The sequence below is a fragment of the Suillus fuscotomentosus genome, assembly GCF_016647785.1.
Source record: "Suillus fuscotomentosus strain FC203 chromosome Unknown F5891scaffold_526, whole genome shotgun sequence".
Lineage (NCBI taxonomy): Eukaryota > Fungi > Basidiomycota > Agaricomycetes > Boletales > Suillaceae > Suillus > Suillus fuscotomentosus.
This window is the reverse complement of record NW_024540038.1, coordinates 1-20,479: the sequence shown is the minus strand read 5'-3', so window position 1 is coordinate 20,479 and position 20,479 is coordinate 1. Positions and strand designations below refer to the sequence as shown.

Below are 20,479 nucleotides of genomic sequence, written 5' to 3'. Positions count from 1 at the left end.
CGAGATGTCCGTATGTCACGGTCATGATCAGGGATCCGGAGTATCTGGCACAAGAATTGATCGTCAACTGGACCATACTTCACAAAGGCATCCTTGAAATGGGTACGAACGCTTCGGTGTGATGCTGCAGTGAGTCCCTAGTGGCACCTAAGAGATCGATGACTAGTTCGTTTGCATGGCGAGAGTATATCTCGTGGTACGAGATGGAAACATCGGCCCTAAGGACTTGATGGAATATCTTGCGATGTTGTCGTAAAGTTTCCCCATACGGAAGCATCACAGTATTGAAAGTTATTCCAGCTCTGCATCGTCAGTAGATGAAGAACAAGTTGAACGGAAACTGGTAATGCATACAATTCGTTGGTGCGAAGAGCGGGACGGTCAGAGTAATTCGCAGAACGCTTTTCCAGCAACTCCTGGGCGATAATTTCGGAGTTTATAATGATCATGTCGATCCCAAATACACGGGAGCGGAAGATTTTTCCTACGATCAGGCATGAAATCAAATCCAGGAGGTTGGCAAAGAGCCTGGTCTACTACTAACCATATGTCTTTTCCCACGCAGTATATGTGAGCCAAGGACGTTTAGTATCCAATTGCAGCGCGTTGCCCAAAAATGGTAAGGGACGAGGACCAGGTAGCAGAGGGAAAGGGGAGACATGTCTGCGAGTCAGACGCAAAGCGACAAGCAGGGCAATAATGCACGATATTCCTAGAGTGAAGAGCATGGGAAGGGATTATGGTCGAGGCATGATGTGAGTTAGTTCGCCTTATTATACTATCGACGGCTTGCTGCAAACTGACGATTCAACAATTGAATGAGTCAGAGTGAAACCATTAGTTACATATATAGCTAGTAGATGCATCAGATACGTACCCTCACGTAGTATGAGCTCAAGAGGCGTACTTATATGGAGGACACTTGATTATACTATATATAGAAGCTTAGCGAGAAAAACAAAGTGAAACCCCACTATACCGTGTTCTGAGTTTGCGCCGTAGTTGATAACGTCGTACCATCACGTAGTATATCGTACTTGTATGGACACACTTGATTCTACCATATATAGAAGCTTAGTCGAGAAATGTTCAAACCCCGTGAAATCCCACTATGCCGTGTTCTGATTATGTCTGATACGTACCCTCGTGACCAGTCCGTCTATAACCCCCCTTCCCGCCTAACTTTCGCACGCCGTAAACCCCTCTTCGGTGATTCTGAATCCTAGTAACTGCCAGCCCATCTGCGAAACACACTGTTAATTGGCGAGAGCCGCGGGGCATAAGTTGCTGGATTCCACGTTCAACAGCATAGGACACGGGTTCTCATCGTCTGTCGAATATTCGTTGTTTGCAGATAACCGCGGACGATGTCTAGATTTGTTCGTGCATCTAAGTATCGGTGAGTACATGCCCAAGATTGCAGCACACCAAGAGACTGATCAACGATCGCGTCTCCCACAGCCATGTCTTCGGACAGGCAGCCAAGAAAGAACATGGATATGACAATGTGAAGGTCTCCGGCAGCGCATGGGATACGAATCTTGTCTCTGCCTCTGGGGTGACCACTTTCCTTCTTCACGTCCGTCCTTCGCTGACATACCACCCCAGCGATACATCAGCGTTAACTGGAATGCATCCGGAGGTGGCGCATTTGCAATACTTCCCCTCCCCTCCCCTTTTGCAGCTGTCCCAAATTTCCCGCACAAGCTTCCTGATGTTATTCCCCTCGCGCGCAGTCACACCGCCCCCGTCCTCGACACTGATTGGTCCCCACATAACGACTCTATCGTTGCCTCTGGCGGCGAAGATGGAAAAGTCATGATTTGGAAGGTCGAGTCTTCCGCTTTTGAAGACTGGGGCCAGGATCATTGGGTACCGGAAGACTTTGACCCTGTCGCCCGGATCGATGCATCACCACGCAAGATCGGCCAAGTTCTCTTCCATCCAACCGCGTCTAACGTCCTCGCCAGTGCTTCCAGCGAACACACAGTTAAACTTTGGGATCTTGCTGATACTGATCGCCCACGTTCTGTTCTCACCGGACACAGCGATACCATCCAGTGTCTCGCCTTCAATCCTACCGGCACGCTCATGGCGACGACCTGTAGAGACAAAAAACTTCGTCTATTTGATCCTCGTGTTGGAAGCGAAGCTGTTCGCATCACTGAGGCACATGGCGGTATCAAGGGCGCTCGTGTCGTGTGGATGGGTGATCTTGACAAGATTGCGACTACTGGTTTTAGCAAGATGAGTGATCGTCAAGTCTCCATCTGGGAAGCTGGAGGTCTTGGAAGTGTCAAGACGATAACTATCGATCAGTCTGCTGGTGTCGTCATGCCTTTCTGGAGTGATAATGGCATTCTTTTCTTGGGTGAGCGCCTCGCATGTGCTTAGGACTCGTCTTTTCTCACATTATCACTTCTAGCTGGCAAAGGGTAAAGTGGAATTGAATGTGTTTGTTATTCGTGGTTAATCTAAATCCAACAGCGATGGAAATATCCGGTACTACGAATACGAAAGTGACTCGCTATTCGCACTAGCAGAACACAAATCTCCGGATCCCCAGCGGGGAATATGTTTCCTCCCTCGTCGTGCCCTTAACGTGTCGGATTGCGAGATTGCCCGTGCGTACAAGGTGTCAGGCTCATCCGTGGAACCCATCGCTTTCATCGTGCCTCGCAAAGTAAATATTTTTTGAAAGACTTACGATAGCTTCACTGACAGTATTACCAGGCGGACTCATTCCAATCCGACATTTACCCAGCTGCAGCCTCGTCAGAGTCTTCTCTCTCAGCAAGCGAGTTCTTTGCTGGAAAGACCGCTCCATTAAAGCTCGTTAGTCTCGAGAATGGTGCCGTGTTCAATGGTGCACAATCGACATTCACGCCCTCGGCGCCTGCTCCTGCACCGACACATGTGCCCGCACCCACTGCGTTCAGTGCACCTCCGCCTGTCACTAAAGCTGTTACCATGCCTACACATGTACCACAGACACCAGTGAGATCCGAGTCGGCACCAGTGCCTCAACTCGCTTCGCCTATCTCAGAGTCTCCGGTTATCCTCACTCCGCCAACGCAAGTTGATGATGAAGTACGTTCTCTTGGTATCGATCTTGAAGTTTGACGCTTAAGCTATGTGTAGGGCAAGACCACCGTGTTAGAAGCCGAAGTCGATCGGCTCAATAGTGAGCTCCGCGCAGCACGAGAAAAGATTCGCAACATGGAGTTACAGGTCGAGGGCCTGAAAGCGAATGCAAGAAAGGCCGCTCAGGCTTTGATGGAAGCGTGAGGACCAGTTTGTGAGACTCAGGTCGCGGTGGCTGTAAAGTAAAACAGTACCCTGATGAGACTAGAGGTGCTTTTGGTGTAGATTGATGATCGTGTACATAGTCATTATATCTTGTATAACCTGCATTTCAATGGACGTTGGATTCTTTTATCTACTAAGGATGTTCCGAGCAACGATGGTAGAACTTGTTTTCGTGATGCCTCAACTTTGAAGACTGGTCGCCGCGGTCACGTGGTGTTGGCTGCTTGACTGTGAGCATAGATAAAACTTCAAAATTCAAGAGCGCATTGTCGCTGCAGCACTCAGTGCTCACTACGGTCACCGTTCGAGACACCATCACCATTCCTATTCTCAACGTCAGAAGACAACGCAGTTGAGTTTGTGGTACAAACTCAACTGAATTGTCTTAGGCGATGATCCTCTCCGTAATGATATTTTCTCAGTCAATGTTGCACAGATGCAAAGTCCAGACTGTTGATGACCTCTTTGAGGCCATCTAAGACCTTGAAGAAGAAGCAACAATATGACCATGTTGACGCTGACTATCTCGAGCTATGGCAGGTGAGTGATCTGATGCCTATCAGATAGACCTTCATACGGAAGTGACATCCGCGCACCTTACCTGGTTATAGGTGCGCACCTGATATTGTGCCGCCCTAGGGTGACCCACCCTCCTCGACTCAGAATATTAGCTGTATGTTTTCTTTTGTAGGGCTTGTCACAGCGGAATTTCAGGGCTGACTGTATTCTGGAGTTGGCAGAATATCGAATGTCGGACTAACTGTGCACATGGCTATCAGGTTTCATCAGGGCTGAGCAGGATCATAGTGTACTGTCGCTCGTCGCCTGAACAGTATACTTGGTAGATGTTAGCAACACAGACTAGTGTTTCAACTACATATCTAATGTCAACACCAAGGGAATTTTTGTTGCTGGTATAATGACAAGCTCTTCTTGCTTGAAGCAACCAAGCTGATACAGCTTGGTACTGCATTGTAGGTATGTGACAACCTTGAGCTCTAGGTGGTGTTGGTCCAATGCAGTCCTAGTGCTGCTGTGGTCCGGTTCGATCCAGTTCAGAGGGTCCTGGATGAGAACCGAGAACCAGACCATGGTCCGGTTCTGCAAAATCTTCGAACCCCGAACCGGACCACAGAGAACCATTCTCTGTGGTCTGGTTCGGTTTTTTTCTGGTCCGAACTCGAACTGAACCCGAAAATTTTCAGTGGTGAGCACGAAAAAAAATACATTGAAATACTACTTTACACATCGAGTAGCTACTCCAATGACATAGCTACATACCCATCTCTGCCTCTGTAGTTGCTGAAGATGCTGACATGCCGGGAGGAACATGAAAGTAGGAAGTGAGGGCGGTGCAGTTCTTGGCAATGAAGGCTGCACACTGGATGTTTAGACAGAGGATGGCATCATTTCAGAACAGCGAGAAAACACCTGCACATCCTGAGTGAGAGATGGTGAGTGAGATTTACCTGCAGGTAGTACATATAAATATTAAGTTAGAAACATGAAAAAAAACAATTGTAAAAAGGACTCACTAAGACACTGCGAACGGCAGGCAATGACTTTGATCAGCAGCGAACGGCAGACAACAACTTCGATCAGCATGGCTCGAGTTGAGGGAGGATCAACACACTTATTCACTGTGAACGGTGGGCAACAACTTGGATCAGCATGGCTCGAGCTCAAAGGAGGATTGACAGACTCACTCACTGCAACTCCCCATCCAGAGTCGAGTCTACATGTACTGCATGCGAGCGAGAATGAGTGCCGCCTCTCATGCTGTTCCCATCTCCGGCGCCCTGGTGTCGTCCGCAAGCATTCATGCTACATCAGCACTTGCTGGCATGTGTTGGGCATTTGCGCATGGTGCTGGTGGCATTGGACACAGTGTGGTGGTCATCAGCATGGATTGAGCTCGAACAAGGATTGACACTCATGAACTGCGAATGGTGGGCAACGATTTGGATCAGCATGGTTCGAAAATCTTGTGAGACAGGTGTCCTGTGATAGTTAAAAAAATGAGAGTTTGATTGATTAGTACTAACCTTCAAAAAGGCTAAAGGTAGCCTAATTAACCAATAGTGCAAATCCAGAAGACGACACTTTGACGTCATCATAGTTGAAGTAGAAGTCGACAATGGGTTTGGGGTTCGGAAATGGTTCGGGAAGGTCGAACCAGAACTGGACCGTTTGGGAAGATCTAGAACCGAGAACCGTTTTCCGGTCCGGTTCTGGCTGGCATGAGAACCATGGACCAAACCATGGAGAACCAGACCAAAAGTCCAGTTCGAACCATGGTTCTGGACCGGACCGTGGCAGCACTATGCAGTCCGGCCATATAATTTTTTACATGACACCGGCATTTATTCAGATATTGCAAAAACAATCAAAGGTTATATATCACAACCAGGGATGATAGTGCATTGCCACTGGTCCTCAACTATGCAGCAATGGTCGCTCTCAACAACCTGACCTTCCTTTGCAACGGTAGGTGGATGTTGTAATATACACCATCTCGGCGATAACCGGCAGGCAGTTGCAGTCAGATGTCACAACTTTGCATTTGGCCGATTCGTCGAACTAAGTCCAGGTATTTATAAGGTCAAAACAGAAATAGGTTTCAAAGTTCAAAACTTTTTTCTCTTCTTGGGCTGGTACATATGTTAGAGGGATTTCCAAGGATTAATAGGAGCCCGGAATAAAAGAAAACGGCGGTTGGGATGTGGAGATAATGTCGAAATACCGACTTTTTCATACCTGTGACCAAACTCAATATTCTCGACCTCCAGAGACCCTGGGATCATCACCAATCGATTTCTATGCCTTAAAAACACTGGTACCATGATTTACAGTATCGGTTTTGAGTTAAAACTGACCATAGTAAGATATATGGGGTAGGAGGGGGGAGGAGGACCTTCTATATCTCAACAACCTGATTTTTCCTGACAAAACGGGCTCGACCATCGTGTCCAGGGACATTAAGAGCACTCCGGAAAAATACTTTTAGAGGACAAGCAAGTCATGGGAAGCCTAGAAAAATCGATCTTTGAGGGGGATATCAGGAAAACTCACATATTCTATTCAGGATGGCCTCAAATAGCTCTTATACTATTCTCAATCGCTTTATATGATTGGAAAACAGTAGGAACATACATTTATATACCGGTATTTACATAATATCATGATATATGAGTTTGGGGGGGGAGGGGGACCCTGCATATCTCAACGGCCTGATTTTTCCTGACAAAACTAGCTTTACCATCGTGTTCCGAGGCATCAAGAACCCCCAGGAAACATACTTTTGGAGTCCTTGCAAGACATAGGAAGCCTAGAAAAATCGATCTTTGAGGGGGGGTATCAGGCAAACTCGCACATCACATTCCATATTGGTTCAGAACGCTATCAAATCATCTCAAATCTATTATTATGATCATTAAACACTGGGAACATCCTTTTCACATCAATATTGACATGAAATCATGCCTCTGGGTGAAGTAGGTGGGGGGAGGGGGTAGCATGACTCTCAAACCTGATTTTTTTGGATCAACTCAGCATTTATATGGTCAAAACAGAAATAGGTTTCAAAGTTCAAAACTTTGTTCTCCTCTTGGGCTGGTACATATTTTAGAGGGACTCCCAAGGATCAATATGAGCCCAGAACAAAAGAAAACGGCGGTTGGGATGTGGAGATAATGTCAAAATACTGACTTTTTTATACCTGTGACCAAACTCAATATCATTGACCTCCAGAGACCCTGGGACCATCACCAATCGATTTCTACGTCTTAAAAACACTAGGACCATGATTTACAGTATCGGTTTTGAGTTAAAACTGACCATAGTAAGATATATGGGGTAGGAGGGGGGAGGAGGACCTTCTATATCTCAACAACCTGATTTTTCCTGACTAAACGGGCTTTACCATCGTATTCAGGGACATTAAGAGCACTCCGGAAAAATACTTTTAGAGGACAAGCAAGTCATGGGAAGCCTAGAAAAATCGATCTTTGAAAGGGATATCAGGAAAACTCACATATTTTAATCAGGATGGACTCAAATAGCTCTGATACTATTCTCAATCAATTTCTATGATTGGAAAACAGTAGGAACATACTTTTATACCGGTATTTACATAATATGATGATATATGAGTTTGGGGGGGGAGGGGGACCCTGCATATCTCAACAGCCTGATTTTTCCTGACAAAACTAGCTTTACCATCGTGTTCAGAGGCATCAAGAACCCCCAGGAAACATACTTTTAGACTCCTGGCAAGACATGGGAAGCCTAGAAAAATCGATCTTTGAGGGGGGGTATCAGGCAAACTGGCACATCACATTTGATATTGGTTCAGCACACTATGAAACCATCTCAAATCTATTATTATTATCCTTAAACACTGGGAACATCCTTTTCACATCATTATTGACATGGAATCATGCCTCTTGGTGAAGTAGGTGGGGGGGAGGGGGTAGCATGACTCTCAAACCTGATTTTTTTGGATCAAATAAGCATTGCCATCTCATTCAGATTGGTCAATAACCTCTAGATCAAGTTTGATATGGAGTCAGACAAGTCACATGAAGGCTGAAAAAATCAATCATCGAGTGAGGCAGCATGACAGGGGCAACACAGCTTACATAAGCAAAAGCGGTGGACTTGGGCAAATTTAGAACAACACTTTGACTTATCTAATTTCTGTTGCTGCTGAATATATATGGATGAATTACCTTTGTAATGAGCCTGAGATCGAGTCATGCAAGTGATATAAAGGCTGAAGCAATAGACCTTGTGTTGGAGGCTTCAGCATTCCAGACATTCATAACTTTGAAATGCGATTTTTGAATGAAAATGGCATTGCAATCGTGCTCAGAGGGCTCTCTACCCCCACTTGAAACGTCTATTTGAAGCCAAGCAAATCATATGAAGGTTGGAAAAATCAATCATTGGTCGAGGTGGGCCTGCTTACATAAGCAGAAAAAATGCGGAGGCAGCACAATGAGGTGGTTATGTTTCATGGTGTCTAGAAATATAGTGTTCACATATTTGTAGCTGAAATCGTGGCAGGACAACACTTAAGAGCTTGCTATGTGGAAATGGAAAACAGGCAAACTCATTAGGAAGGACCTGGTTCAAATCCTCATCCTGCCATGATTTCAGTGTTCAAACTGGTTCATCTTGACTCACCAGTATTGATTCACCTGTTTCTATTTCCATATGATGAGCCCTCGAGTTTTTTGTCTTGTATGATAAATAAGACAGCAAGGAGCTCGCTACATTTTTGAATGAGAGGTGAAGAAGGCGAAGGTGGTGATTTTACAACTAGTGCATGTCTAGAATCACAAGGATGAGTTCGCCTATTTTCCAGTTCCATACAGCAAGCTCTGCAATGTTGTCTTCAATGATGAACAAGATAGCAAGGAACTTGCTACATGTTTGAATGCTAAGAAGTAGGTGGTAATTTCGTGACTTGTGCATGTCTAGAATAGATATCAGAACAGTTACATGGACTATGCTTCATCTTGAATCACCTGGATGAGCTCATCAGTCTTCCGGCCATACAAGGGTCCCACCCTTCCCAACCTCGTAACTCCCTCCATCTGGTTGGAGAGGCAGGAAGCTCTGGACTCTATGAAACCTCTCTCGCCCAATGTGCCATTGGTTTGGCTGTGTCTGTCATACAGAATTGCAGGACACTAAGCCAGCTTGCAGCCGCATCATGGCGCACATCCATATGAGGGTCCACCCATCCCAACCTCATATCTCCCTCCATCTGATCAGAAATGCAGGAAGCTCTGGACTCTATCAAAGTTCTCTTTCCCAATTTGCCATTGATTTGACTCTCATGGAGGATGGTAAGAGAAGTCATCAGCTCCAGCAAGTGGTGGAATGCTTGATTAATGCGAGTCATGACGTGGTTGTGAGTAGGCTTTGTCTCTTACTGTCCTCCATGCCAGACACAGCCAACTCAATGGCAAATTGGTTGGCCTGTCTTGCCACCTAATAGTATAATCCCCCATAGGGGGGAGGGGGGTATAATGAGAAGTGAGAAGTGAGAAATATGAGAAGTGAGAAGTGAAATATGAAAAATGAGATGTGAAATATGAGAAATGGATTATGTAATACGAGAAGTGAGAAGTCAAAAGTGAGAAGTGAGAAATCCAAAATGAGAAGTGAGAAGTAAAGTGAGAAGTAAGTGAGAAGTAGTGAGAAGTGATGAGAAGTACATGAGAAGTAAGTGAGAAGTGATGAGAAGTACATGAGAAGTAAGTGAGAAGTGATGAGAAGTACATGAGAAGTAAGTGAGAAGTGGTGAGAAGTAAGTGAGAAGTAGTGAGAAGTACATGAGAAGTAAGTGAGAAGTGGTGAGAAGTAATGAGAAGTGGTGAGAAGTGATGAGAAGTATATGAGAAGTAAGTGAGAAGTGATGAGAAGTACATGAGAAGTGGTGAGAAGTGAGAAGTAGAGATATTGGACAAATACCCCCCTCCCCCCTAAAAAATATTATATACCAGGGTGGAAAAATGACCTCACTTATTCACTAAGACACTTTGCTTGCTTGACTTTCATGAGAAGTGTATGGAATGTATATGTCAAATAAATGAGTGGGAGGAGCTGAGCTCCAGCCTAGGGAATTTCTCCCTAGGCCTAAAATGGACATCTAAGGAGTAAAGTATGACAGTTTTAGAAACACTTGGGCACTCATGTGACTTTCACAGATTTCATTTATCTTGTGTATTTCACCAAACAGGAGACAGGAGGACATGGGACACAGTGGGAGATGGGAGGCAGGGAAAATTGGGAAATAAATCTTAAGAAAAAAGGGAGAACAGTTTTGGAAACGCACAGGCGCTCACGTGGTTTTCGCCTATATATGTTTAGAGCCACATGGTTTTCACTTACCTTGCTTAAAGCTCTTTGTGAAAACTCATGTGGATTTGTCATGTGTTTTCGAGCGCTAACTCAATCACCACTGCAGCACAATATGCAACACAAGTATTTTCCCTATTGTAGGTTCTGTTTGCTTCCTGTGCTGAAGGCAGAATGAGTGTTTGCTAGTATGAAGTGTATGAGAAGTGCGTGAGTAGTCAATTGAGAAATGCATGAGAATTAGATGAGAGGTTCATGAGAAGTATACAAGATGTGTGTGAGAAGTAGATGAGAAGCATATGAGATGTGTGTGAGACATGTGCAAGCAGTATACACAAAGTGCATGAGAAGTCTATGAGAAGTGTGCAATAGTACATGAGAAGTGCAAGAGAAGTAGATGCAAAGTAGATGAGAAGTGTGTGAGACATGCATGAGAAGTATATGAGATGTGTGCAAAGTATGTGAGAAGTATGTGCTAGTGAGAAGGATGCGAGAAGTGCATGAGAAGTAGATGAGAAGTACATAAGAAGTGTATGAAAGGTGTGAGATTTGTGCATGTAGTGTATATGAACTGCATGAGAAGTACATGAGAGGTAAATCTTACAAAGAAAGGGAGAACAGTATCAGAAATGCTCATGTGCTCATGAGGTTTTCACACACATACATACATACAGTAAACAATCAAGCTGAAAATGTAACAACATATGACACAATTCTCCACACAATAAATATATGTCTTGATAGGAAATGAATGACAAAGTATTATGACTTCAATATGTTGAACCTTCTCTAGCCAAATGGCTAATTGTCTAGCAGTCACACATAGACAGAAGGACAGGTTCTAGCTCAGGTGAGGCTCGAGGCAGCCTCCAGGCTACCCACCACTGCCTGCATAGTCTGTGGTGCAGTTTCGGTGTGAGAAGTGCATGAGAAGTTGATGAGAAGTATATAAAGAAGAGTGTCAAAAGTATATGAGAAGTGAGTGAGAAGTGTGGGAAAAGTGTGTGAGAAGTATATGAGAAGTCTTGAGAAGTGAGTGAGAAATCCTGAAAAGTGCATGAGAAGTGTGTGGGAAGTGTGCGAGAAGTACTTGAGAAGTGTGTGAGAAGTGTGCGAGAAGTCTTGAGAAGTGAGTGAGAAGTGAGTGAGAAATCTTGAGAAGTGTATGAGAAGTGTGCGAGAAGTGCATGAGAAGTGTGTGAGAAGTGTGCGAGAAGTGCTTGAGAATTGCATGAGAAGTACATCAGAAGTGTGTGAGAAGTGTGCAAGAAGTGCATGAGAAGTGTGCAAGAAGTCTTGAGAATTGCATGAGAAGTGTGTGAGAAGTGCTTGAGAATTGCATGAGAAGTACATCAGAAGTGTGTGAGAAGTGTGTGAGAAGTGCATGAGAAGTATATGAGAAGTGTGTGAGAAGTCTTGAGAAGTGAGCGAGAAGTGCATTAGAAGTGTATGAGAAGTGTGTGAGAAGTACTTGAGAATTGCATGAGAAGTACATCAGAAGTGTGCGAGAAGTACTTGAGAAGTATATGAGAAGTGTGTGAGAAGTGTGCGAGAAGTCTTGAGAAGTGAGTGAGAAATCTTGAGAAGTGCATGAGAAGTATATGAGAAGTGTGCGAGAAGTCTTGAGACGTGCATGAGAAGTGCATGAGAAGTGTCTGAGAAGTACTTGAGAATTGCATGAGAAGTACATCAGAAGTGTGTGAGAAGTGTGCGAGAAGTGCATGAGAAGTATATGAGAAGTGTGTGAGAAGTCTTGAGAAGTGAGCGAGAAGTGCATTAGAAGTTTATGAGAAGTGTGCGAGAAGTACTTGAGAAGTATATGAGAAGTGTGTGAGAAGTGTGCGAGAAGTCTTGAGAAGTGAGTGAGAAGTGAGTGAGAAATCTTGAGAAGTGTATGAGAAGTGTGCGAGAAGTGCATGAGAAGTGTGCGAGAAGTGCATGAGAAGTGTGTGAGAAGTGTGCAAGAAGTGCTTGAGAATTGCATGAGAAGTACATCAGAAGTGTGTGAGAAGTGTGCAAGAAGTGCATGAGAAGTGTGCGAGAAGTGTGTGAGAAGTGCTTGAGAATTGCATGAGATGTACATCAGAAGTGTGTGAGAAGTGTATGAGAAGTGCATGAGAAGTATATGAGAAGTGTGCGAGAAGTCTTGAGAAGTGCATGAGAAGTGTGTGAGAAGTACTTGAGAATTGCATGAGAAGTACATCAGAAGTGTGTGAGAAGTGTGTGAGAAGTGCATGAGAGGTATATGAGAAGTGAGCGAGAAGTCCTGAGAAGTGTGTGAGAAGTGTGTGAGAAGTACTTGAGAATTGCATGAGAAGTGTGCGAGAAGTGTGTGAGAAGTGCTTGAGAATTGCATGAGATGTACATCAGAAGTGTGTGAGAAGTGTGCGAGAAGTGCATGAGAAGTATATGAGAAGTGTGCGAGAAGTCTTGAGAAGTGCATGAGAAGTGTGCGAGAAGTCTTGAGAAGTGCATGAGAAGTGTATGAGAATTGCATGAGAAGTACATCAGAAGTGTGTGAGAAGTGTGCGAGAGAAGTCTTGAGAAGTGCATGAGAAGTATATGAGAAGTGTGTAAGAAGTGTGCGAGATGTGCATGAGAAGTATATGAGAAGTGTGTGAGAAGTGTGCGAGAGAAGTCTATCAGAAGTAGATGAGAAGTGCATGAGAAGTACATGCAAGATGTAAAGTATAATGGTTGCAGGAACATTTGGGTACTTGTGTTGTTCTGGAAGACAAGTAGTAGATTGCATTTTTACTTTTGTCAAAATTCCAAGCAAGATAGAAACAGAGATAACAGAAAGATGGAAACTGGAAACTGGAGATACAATCCTGTGGTCAGTCCAATATATATGTATATATGTGCATTATCCAATTGAATATCAGGCCTGATAGTTACCGTGTTAGCTTAGTTACTTATAATATGATAAGTATGCCAGAAGTGTGTAAGATCTATGTGATAAATGCATGAGAAGTATATAAGAAGCATGTGAGAAGTATGAGAGAAGTGTTACGCACTCAAATAGATCTGTTATACGGAGCCCTAAGAGGGGCGTCGTCCGCTAACGTTCGTGACGTAACCGGAAGGGTCCGGTGTAGCGACTGAGACTGGCGACGACGAGTCGGCAGATATCAGAGACGCGCGTGTCACGTGACTTCTAAGACGAATGTCTTCAAAGTCACTGACGATCTCAAAGTAAGGACAGTCTTGTCCGAATGATGAGTTGTCGATCGAGGTAGACTTAGGCGCGATGAGCACCTAAGAAAAGATACTAGAGACTGAAGCTGAGGAGGCTTCAGAGGGAAGTATGTTCGAGGGAAGATTGAGTAGATTCAAGTTAGGGAATCTAATAATCAGAACTTCGCCCCCCAGCTTGGGGGGGCAAAAGCTCCTGCCATACAAGGCAGGTCGAAAGCCACCTCCCAAAAGCGTCTTCCCTTTACAGGCAACGTAATTTCCTTATATAGCATCCACATGAAAGCACAGAATGCACTCAGTTCCTCCGAAAGCACACGGAAAAGCACACGGAAAGCACACAGAAAGCTCAGGCAAAGCACACCCTGATTCCCCACACAGCTCTCACACAATGATCTGTACAATATTAAGGCAGGGGAAAGCTATCTCCTCAAAGCACCATCCAACCAAACAACTTCCTTATAGCACTCACAAGAAGCACCGGATCGACCTGCAAAAGCACCTGTAGAAGTACTAGGAAAGTGCTCACTCATTCATCGATAGCCACAATGAGCATCCGCACCGTGAACGTGCCATGTGCCAGGCAATCTTTATCGTTATTGTGCTTTGGTGCTTTCTGTAGGTGCTTTCTTGCACTATTTAGTAAATAAGACAGATCAGTGCAGGAAAGGGTCCAAGAAAGCACTCACAAGAAAGCACTAACATAGCAGTATAATCTGCCACAACAGCAATGAAATTGGTGGCCGTCCGGGACGGCCACTGTGTGAGTGGGCGTCACACATGTTGTGTGGCCTGCAATGCCTGCCGTCCCGGACGGCCACTGTGTGAGTGAGAGTCACACATGTTTTGTGTATGCATCCACGCAGTGGCCGTCCGGGACGGCAGTCACTGCAGGCCACACAGCATGTGTGACGCCCACTCACACAGTGGCCGTCCGGGAAGGCCAAAAGTAGGTGGGCATCACACATACTACGTTTCCACATACTACATTTCCACATACTACATTTCCACATACTACATTTCCACATACTACATTTCCACATACTACATTTCCACATACTACATTTCCACATACTACATTTCCACATACTACATTTCCACATACTACATTTCCTGCAGTGACTGCCGTCCCGGACGGCCACTGCGTGGATGCATACACAAAACATGTATGACTCTCACTCACACAGTGGCCGTCCGGGACGGCAGGCATTGCAGGCAACAAATCATGTGTGACATCCCTTATGTGGGCCTTCCTGGACGGCAGTCACATTGGAAGATAGAAAATTGGGGATTGGAAACAGGGAGAATGGGAGAGACTTAATAATTGGAGAACATGAGAACATGAGATGGGAGGATGGAAAAATGGGAAATAAGAAGGCGGGAGACGGGAGACGGGAGACGGGAGACGGGAGACGGGAGACGGGAGACGGGAGACGGGAGACGGGAGACAGGAGACAGGAGACAGGAGACAGGAGAGTATTTGGTGACAAAAAGGTTACAAATCCTTAAATATGCATCTTATGTCATTATGCTACCAATTGTCATATCCCATATAGTCAAGCTTCTCTTCTGGACTTCGGACCCTTAGATCCGATCCGGTGTGACACTTGAACCCACGTTGGGCGGGAAAAAGTGTCTTTTCCACCTGGGTTGCCCTATCAATAAGCCTTATTATACTTGGTAGTTACGTGTCTCGCCAACCATAATTAGGCTTGGTTTCATCAAATCCCTACACCAGCGTTAAATAGTGCCCCAGCTCCTCAGAATACCTTCAAAAAAACTATGTACACCTCACTATGGTGGGCGTGCGCGCGTGCACATAGGCTATATTCAGTGAGCATCCCGCCCTGCCTCAATTGCATCATATTCCTATTTTAATTCGGCACGCTCGGCAACGCCTGCTACGCTTCCTAATTCGAACCAAGGGGCCCTTCTCATGCTTCCTAGCTCTCCTCATCACTGTGCTCATCGTCCCTGCCGTTCCCCGCCTCCATCGTGCCTTCATTGTTCCGCCTTTGTCGTCGTTGTCGTCAACCTCCTTCGTTCCTGCCATTTCCCACCTCCCTCGTGCCTTCATCGTCAACCTCCTTCGTACCTTTGTCGTCGACGTCCCTCATAGTACCTGCCGTATCCCGCCTCCCTTGTGCTTTTGTCGTCGCCCTCCTTTGTGCATTCATTGTCGTCCTCCTTCGTACCCTGTTTCCCACCTCCCTCGTGCCTTTGTTGTGGTCATCCTCCTTCGTACCTTCGTTGTCGACCTCCTTCGTACCTGCCATTTCCCGCCTCCCTCGTGCTTTCGTCGCCCCAACCCAGTAATGCCTCATGCCTCAGGTGTCGGGAGGGTCAAAGGGCTCTCGAAATCCATCATTTCCCATGGTTTTAGAGGGGGTCATCGCTATTCCAAAGTCCTGGCAGCCGGCAAACAAAGCCAGCGTATGGCAGAGGCAGATTCCAGCCGCCAGGCTGCTATACAAGGTATGTACTATTTTCTTTTTTATCATTAACACTTATTGTTGTATTAGAAATGTCAGCAGAGGACCGAAGCCGCGTTGAAAATATGATGGCAGATTTTGGAATGGATGTGGAGGTGTTCACCCATACAGTGCCTCCAGGTGAAGAGGCCTTTGACCTCAGTCACGCAGGTGGGGAGCATGAGGCATTTGAAGACCTTGCTCATCAACTGGCGGATCTAACTGGATAGTACATATTCACCACTGTGTACAACTCTTCAAATATTAACACCCATTGTAGTCATCACATTGATCCACAAATTTGGGGAGAACGCTGTAGCACTCGAGCTCGCGCTAGGCTTGTATTCAGCCATTCCACGCATCATGTCAAATGTTCGTTGCTCAATATTCACTTCCCGATGCAACCCGACACATACCCGCCGAACACGACACTTTGACCAGCGGACCCGACACATCGGCTGCATCGGACCCGACATTTTTCCCGTGCTCTTGTCCTATCCGTGTCTTGTCTTGTCAGCTAGCCCCACTAGGTGCGTAGTTGATTATTTCGCACATTACTCACATCGTAGCCAGCACTATTACATGTTTTCCCATAGTCTGCAGCGCCTCGTGTTTATTTACATGTACATCAGACCCGAAATTCTTCGGCCACTACTTTCGCCTATAGGGTTCCGGATTTCTACGTACTTATATATATATTGGTACCCACATAGCATATTCATCATCCAAGTAGTAGGGAGCCGTTTCCTGACGCTTTGTGGTCAAACCCGATATTTTCGTAGTTCTTAGTTGACATTGCGAATATTACCGCTCTTTCTATCCGAAACTCCCGTCATTATTGATATTCCGCATACCGCTCGCTATACCCGACAATCGTTTCCCTGACCCGACACTAACCTGCCGAACCCGCACCTGAAACCCGCTAACCCGCTAAACCCAAAAACATCGGCCGACACTTTGGCATCGGACTAACTTATTCCAATAGCAAACCCCTTGGGTCGAACACACTTGTCTACCAAGTATAGCAGACTAGGCTGTGCAAGACCACTACAACATTTTTATAGTGCTGACACTTACTTCGTATAGTATCAAGCATTGTTGTATCTTTACAATGCATCAATACTCAAACCGCTCATTGGGGCCTTCAGATAGATCGTCTCGTTGACGCCTACTTAAACTATCGCAGTCGAGATTCTGGGGATGGTATGCCTGATATTTCAGATCAGGTCCTGTCAGGTGTCGATGCATAGTCATGGGTGGTGCTACATCAACCCACGAAGCCTTTATCAACAAGACCAGTATCGAATATCTGATGGAAACCCTAGAAGATTTTGCTGCTGACGATATTGGTGTTGACGCTGGGATCTGCATCAGGTATCTGACTTGTGTTTGACAAAGATTTAGCTAGCTTTATTTAATGTATAATATCAATAACATATATCATAATTGATTACAGATGTTGCCATCAATGACAGTGTGGTATGGGATGGTATTGGATTATCGTGTCATATCAAGATGTCAATGTACTATCAACCATGCCTGCAATTACAGGGGTAGCTTGCAATGGTAGGGTATATAATCACTAACACTATGCCAGGGGGTGATACTGAATTATATTGAATTATTATGCCTATTCAAGATGCTGCCCAACTACTGAGTGTATCTAGCTTTAGATAGGCAGCTTTCAATGTTGGAAGCTACCATTGATGAAAAAGTGTCAGGGCTTGGTATTGAGTTATCATTGCCCTATCAAGTTGCTCATTCTTTACTGAGGATGTCTAACTTTAAATAGGTAGATTCTAACTGTGGAAGCCACCATCAATTTCAATGTGATGCAGTATGATATTAAATTATCATATCACTGACAGTGTGCTAGTGCACAATAACAGGTTATCATCTTGTAGTAAGGTGCACCTAATATGTCTAGCCTTGTATAGTCAGCTTCTAATGATATAATCTACAATCACTAACAATGTGCCAGCAAGCTGTTGAAAATCTATCAGATATAACCAATGTTATATGGGTGGTTTCTGATGGGGCAAGCACTGACTGCGAGTTGAGCACTGACACCACATTATCAAGCCATGACAAGGTGGCTTCAGTCAGCAGAGAATATCTACCATTATAGGGGCAGGTTGCAGTGGGGGAAGCCACCATTCCTGACCGCAAATTGAGCTCTGACATTACATTATCAAGCCATGACAACGTGGCCTCAGTCAGCAGAGAATATCTACCATTACAGGGGCAGCTTCTGATGCCAGAAACCATTATCAATGTTATAAAAAAAGCTTCTGACATTCGGTTATTTCGCCAAAGCAAGTTACATATAGCTTCATATAGAAAGCCAACATCAATTGCATTAGAATACAGTACAGTTATAAAAATAATGACTAATTGGTGCCAGTAGTGGCTAGCAAGGCAGCACATTTGGCTCAAATCTTGAACAGCGCACTGTTTTTGCTTATAGTGCGCTGTGAAGAAGAATTAGGAAACACGCGACTATGAAAGGTGTAAATGTAGAGATTGGAGCTGACGAGATGCATTACAAACCTTGTCCACCACGTCATCAAGTCAGTAACTTCCTCAATCTCGTCAGGATCCTCTAGTAAGTCAAGAATACTATGATAAAAAATTTCCGAGTCCGTAACTGTGTCAGTACGTGAAAACACCGACAACGAACTTAAGGAAAACTGAATCTGAAGGAGCAATCAGCAGGGGAAGGCATGCATAATGGAATCTATGTACCTGGGTAGCAATATAAGCTAGAGAACCTTTAGTCACGGATTTCATACCATGCAAGTAAGCATTACCAGAGCGCATAGCCTTTGGCTCCCTATCCACCGAGCTCGGAGATGTAAAGACGTGTTTAAAGCCCTGTATATTGCTTAGAGTATGAAATTTACTGGCAATGAATCGAAACTTACGAAAATTAGTATCTCACTTTTGAGTAAACCCTTCCATGGATCATCAGGATCATACTCGTATCCAGAATATAAGAATACGGGCCATTGATCACCACGGACGGCAATTTCACCGCTCTTCAGACTCTGCTTGGTTCTGGGTAGGGTTATGATGGTTAGTCGATATGATGGTGACAAGGACTTACTCTGCGTTTGACCAGTCAAGGCCCGCGGGGCAGAGCAATCTGCCGGTTACTTCATGGTTGAACCCACGGTCCGACTTCATATTTCGGGAGAGGGGCGGTATGAGTGGCTGTCCTCTGGGCACAAGCCACTCGAGGACAGCAGATTTTAGGGTCTTTGTGTCGTCGCCTCGCGCACCAGAGGCTCCTTTACCTAGCTGCAAACAATGAGTACTATGATATTGCAGAATAAAAACTTACCAGTTCTCCCACGTGAATAATATCCTCCTCATCGCCGTCCGTTAAACGAGCTAAAAGACCAGGGTAAGAATCTATTAATTCCATGAACACCCTATGTTCGCGTTGAACGCTCCATCGAAAAAATCTCAAGTCCTGCGACAGATAATTGATAAAATGCACTCACTCCGCTGGATAATCTTCGATGGGAGAGTCCTGTAAGTCTTCAAGTCGCAGTATACCGGCAGTCAGAAGAGCAGGATAATTGCACAGGGCAAACACTGTCCGACCAAAATGCCGGCCGTGAAGAGCAAGGGGGTTAGATGAAGTCCTGTGCAAGACAATGAGGAAGGTACTGTGAACCAAGTGAAATATGACTTGCCCTTTTTTGCGTGGGCCCGAATGGAGCGCGGAACCACAATGCTTGCGTGAAGGATCGCTAGCTTGATTTTCGTCATCAGTCATGACAAGTTAAAGTAAGCAAGCAGCTGAGATACGTGGAGTACATGAGACCTTTATATACCCCCAGTTCAAACACGCTATTACCCCCGACATCCACCGCTATTGATATCGTAACACTGTTGTAGCGCCAACCGCTCAGCGATACTGTGCAGCGCATTACGTCAGCCACAGCGCTATCCACACGTCCATGCATAAATCGGCTGTTGCGGTAACTATCAGCATCATGATACCCATCAATATAGCTGTTGAATATCAAACACCCGACTCACCTTCTCTGGAGCATTTACCACGATGCATCCATGTTGCAAATGACGTTACACTAAGGTAAGTTTTCTTCAATCAATCTGAGCACGCGGTCAACACAAGCTCATTTACCTTAAGGTTCCAATTTCCCTCGGTGTGTGCAATGAGCAACTGTGATGTGGATGACCCTCAAATCGGCACTGATTGCAGGTGAGTGATTATGTATTCTAAAGAAACTCATAAAACTCACCTTGCAGGAAATTCCATCCGAACAATCGATTGGTCGATAGAGGAACACAGACTGCAGGTAAGATTGTTAGAACTTGCAAGACAAGACTTAAAAAATATTCACCTAGTTATGGACAACCGATCCATTAGCGAAGTAGAATCTGAGCTGGATCAAGTCAAGCAAAAATTAAGCACAGCTGAAGATACCATTGTGTACCTTTCCGACAAGATGATGACATACAGGTATAGATGGCTTGAGGAATACTACCGCGCCGATAACCTCGAGCGTCACATGCCTTCGGATGTTTGCCTGCCGATCGTCCCTCAAATTGCCGAGGGTGCCCCTTCTCCTGGCCTCTCTCCAGAATTTTTGGAATGGGAT

The 20,479-nt window shown here is 45.1% G+C and overlaps 6 protein-coding genes across 6 annotated transcripts; 3 read left to right on the top strand and 3 right to left on the bottom strand.

Moving 5' to 3' along the window:
• Window positions 1-865, bottom strand: F5891DRAFT_579778 (cytochrome P450). Its single transcript, XM_041372343.1, has 3 exons — window positions 545-865; window positions 355-484; window positions 1-302 (listed from the first exon to the last, which is right to left on the bottom strand). The coding sequence occupies exons 1-3, from the start codon at window positions 726-728 to the stop codon at window positions 80-82; spliced, it is 537 nt and encodes a 178-aa protein (XP_041216165.1). The 5' UTR covers window positions 729-865; the 3' UTR covers window positions 1-79.
• A 290-nt stretch (window positions 866-1,155) lies between these two features.
• Window positions 1,156-3,438, top strand: F5891DRAFT_1094120 (uncharacterized protein). Its single transcript, XM_041363516.1, has 7 exons — window positions 1,156-1,399; window positions 1,462-1,558; window positions 1,609-2,371; window positions 2,426-2,435; window positions 2,488-2,683; window positions 2,734-3,090; window positions 3,142-3,438. Exons 1-7 carry the CDS (start codon window positions 1,368-1,370, stop codon window positions 3,286-3,288), a joined length of 1,602 nt encoding a protein of 533 aa, XP_041216164.1. The 5' UTR covers window positions 1,156-1,367; the 3' UTR covers window positions 3,289-3,438.
• A 1,938-nt stretch (window positions 3,439-5,376) lies between these two features.
• On the bottom strand, window positions 5,377-6,288 carry F5891DRAFT_990897 (uncharacterized protein; the record flags this gene model as incomplete). Its single annotated transcript, XM_041378100.1, has 4 exons — window positions 5,377-5,630; window positions 5,783-5,823; window positions 6,067-6,142; window positions 6,186-6,288. 4 exons carry the CDS (start codon window positions 6,286-6,288, stop codon window positions 5,377-5,379), a joined length of 474 nt encoding a protein of 157 aa, XP_041216163.1.
• A 9,401-nt stretch (window positions 6,289-15,689) lies between these two features.
• Window positions 15,690-16,075, top strand: F5891DRAFT_990896 (uncharacterized protein; the record flags this gene model as incomplete). Its single annotated transcript, XM_041378099.1, has 2 exons — window positions 15,690-15,849; window positions 15,897-16,075. The coding sequence occupies 2 exons, from the start codon at window positions 15,690-15,692 to the stop codon at window positions 16,073-16,075; spliced, it is 339 nt and encodes a 112-aa protein (XP_041216162.1).
• A 2,202-nt stretch (window positions 16,076-18,277) lies between these two features.
• Window positions 18,278-19,629, bottom strand: F5891DRAFT_972444 (uncharacterized protein; the record flags this gene model as incomplete). The annotated part of the gene is made up of 7 exons (XM_041376367.1): window positions 18,278-18,344; window positions 18,396-18,541; window positions 18,591-18,719; window positions 18,770-18,902; window positions 18,952-19,145; window positions 19,189-19,297; window positions 19,352-19,629. 7 exons carry the CDS (start codon window positions 19,627-19,629, stop codon window positions 18,278-18,280), a joined length of 1,056 nt encoding a protein of 351 aa, XP_041216161.1.
• Window positions 19,630-20,032: 403 nt separating this feature from the next.
• On the top strand, window positions 20,033-20,435 carry F5891DRAFT_990894 (uncharacterized protein; the record flags this gene model as incomplete). Its single annotated transcript, XM_041378098.1, has 3 exons — window positions 20,033-20,079; window positions 20,127-20,176; window positions 20,226-20,435. Coding segments are annotated over 3 exons (307 nt in total), but the record flags the coding sequence as incomplete, so codon positions are not given.
• Window positions 20,436-20,479: the final 44 nt, after the last annotated feature.

Bases quoted from the DNA above. Each gene is read 5' to 3' on its own strand.
- F5891DRAFT_579778 (XM_041372343.1), bottom strand. From the start codon at position 728: ATGCTCTTCACTCTAGGAATATCGTGCATTATTGCCCTGCTTGTCGCT. The intron at 485-544 runs GTTAGTAGTAGA...GCCTGATCGTAG, and splicing joins TGCGTGGGAAAAGACATATG to GAAAAATCTTCCGCTCCCGT. The intron at 303-354 runs GTATGCATTACC...CTGACGATGCAG, and splicing joins GCTCTTCGCACCAACGAATT to AGCTGGAATAACTTTCAATA.
- F5891DRAFT_1094120 (XM_041363516.1), top strand. From the start codon at position 1,368: ATGTCTAGATTTGTTCGTGCATCTAAGTATCG. The intron at 1,559-1,608 runs GTGACCACTTTC...ATACCACCCCAG, and splicing joins ATCTTGTCTCTGCCTCTGGG to CGATACATCAGCGTTAACTG. The intron at 3,091-3,141 runs GTACGTTCTCTT...AGCTATGTGTAG, and splicing joins CAACGCAAGTTGATGATGAA to GGCAAGACCACCGTGTTAGA.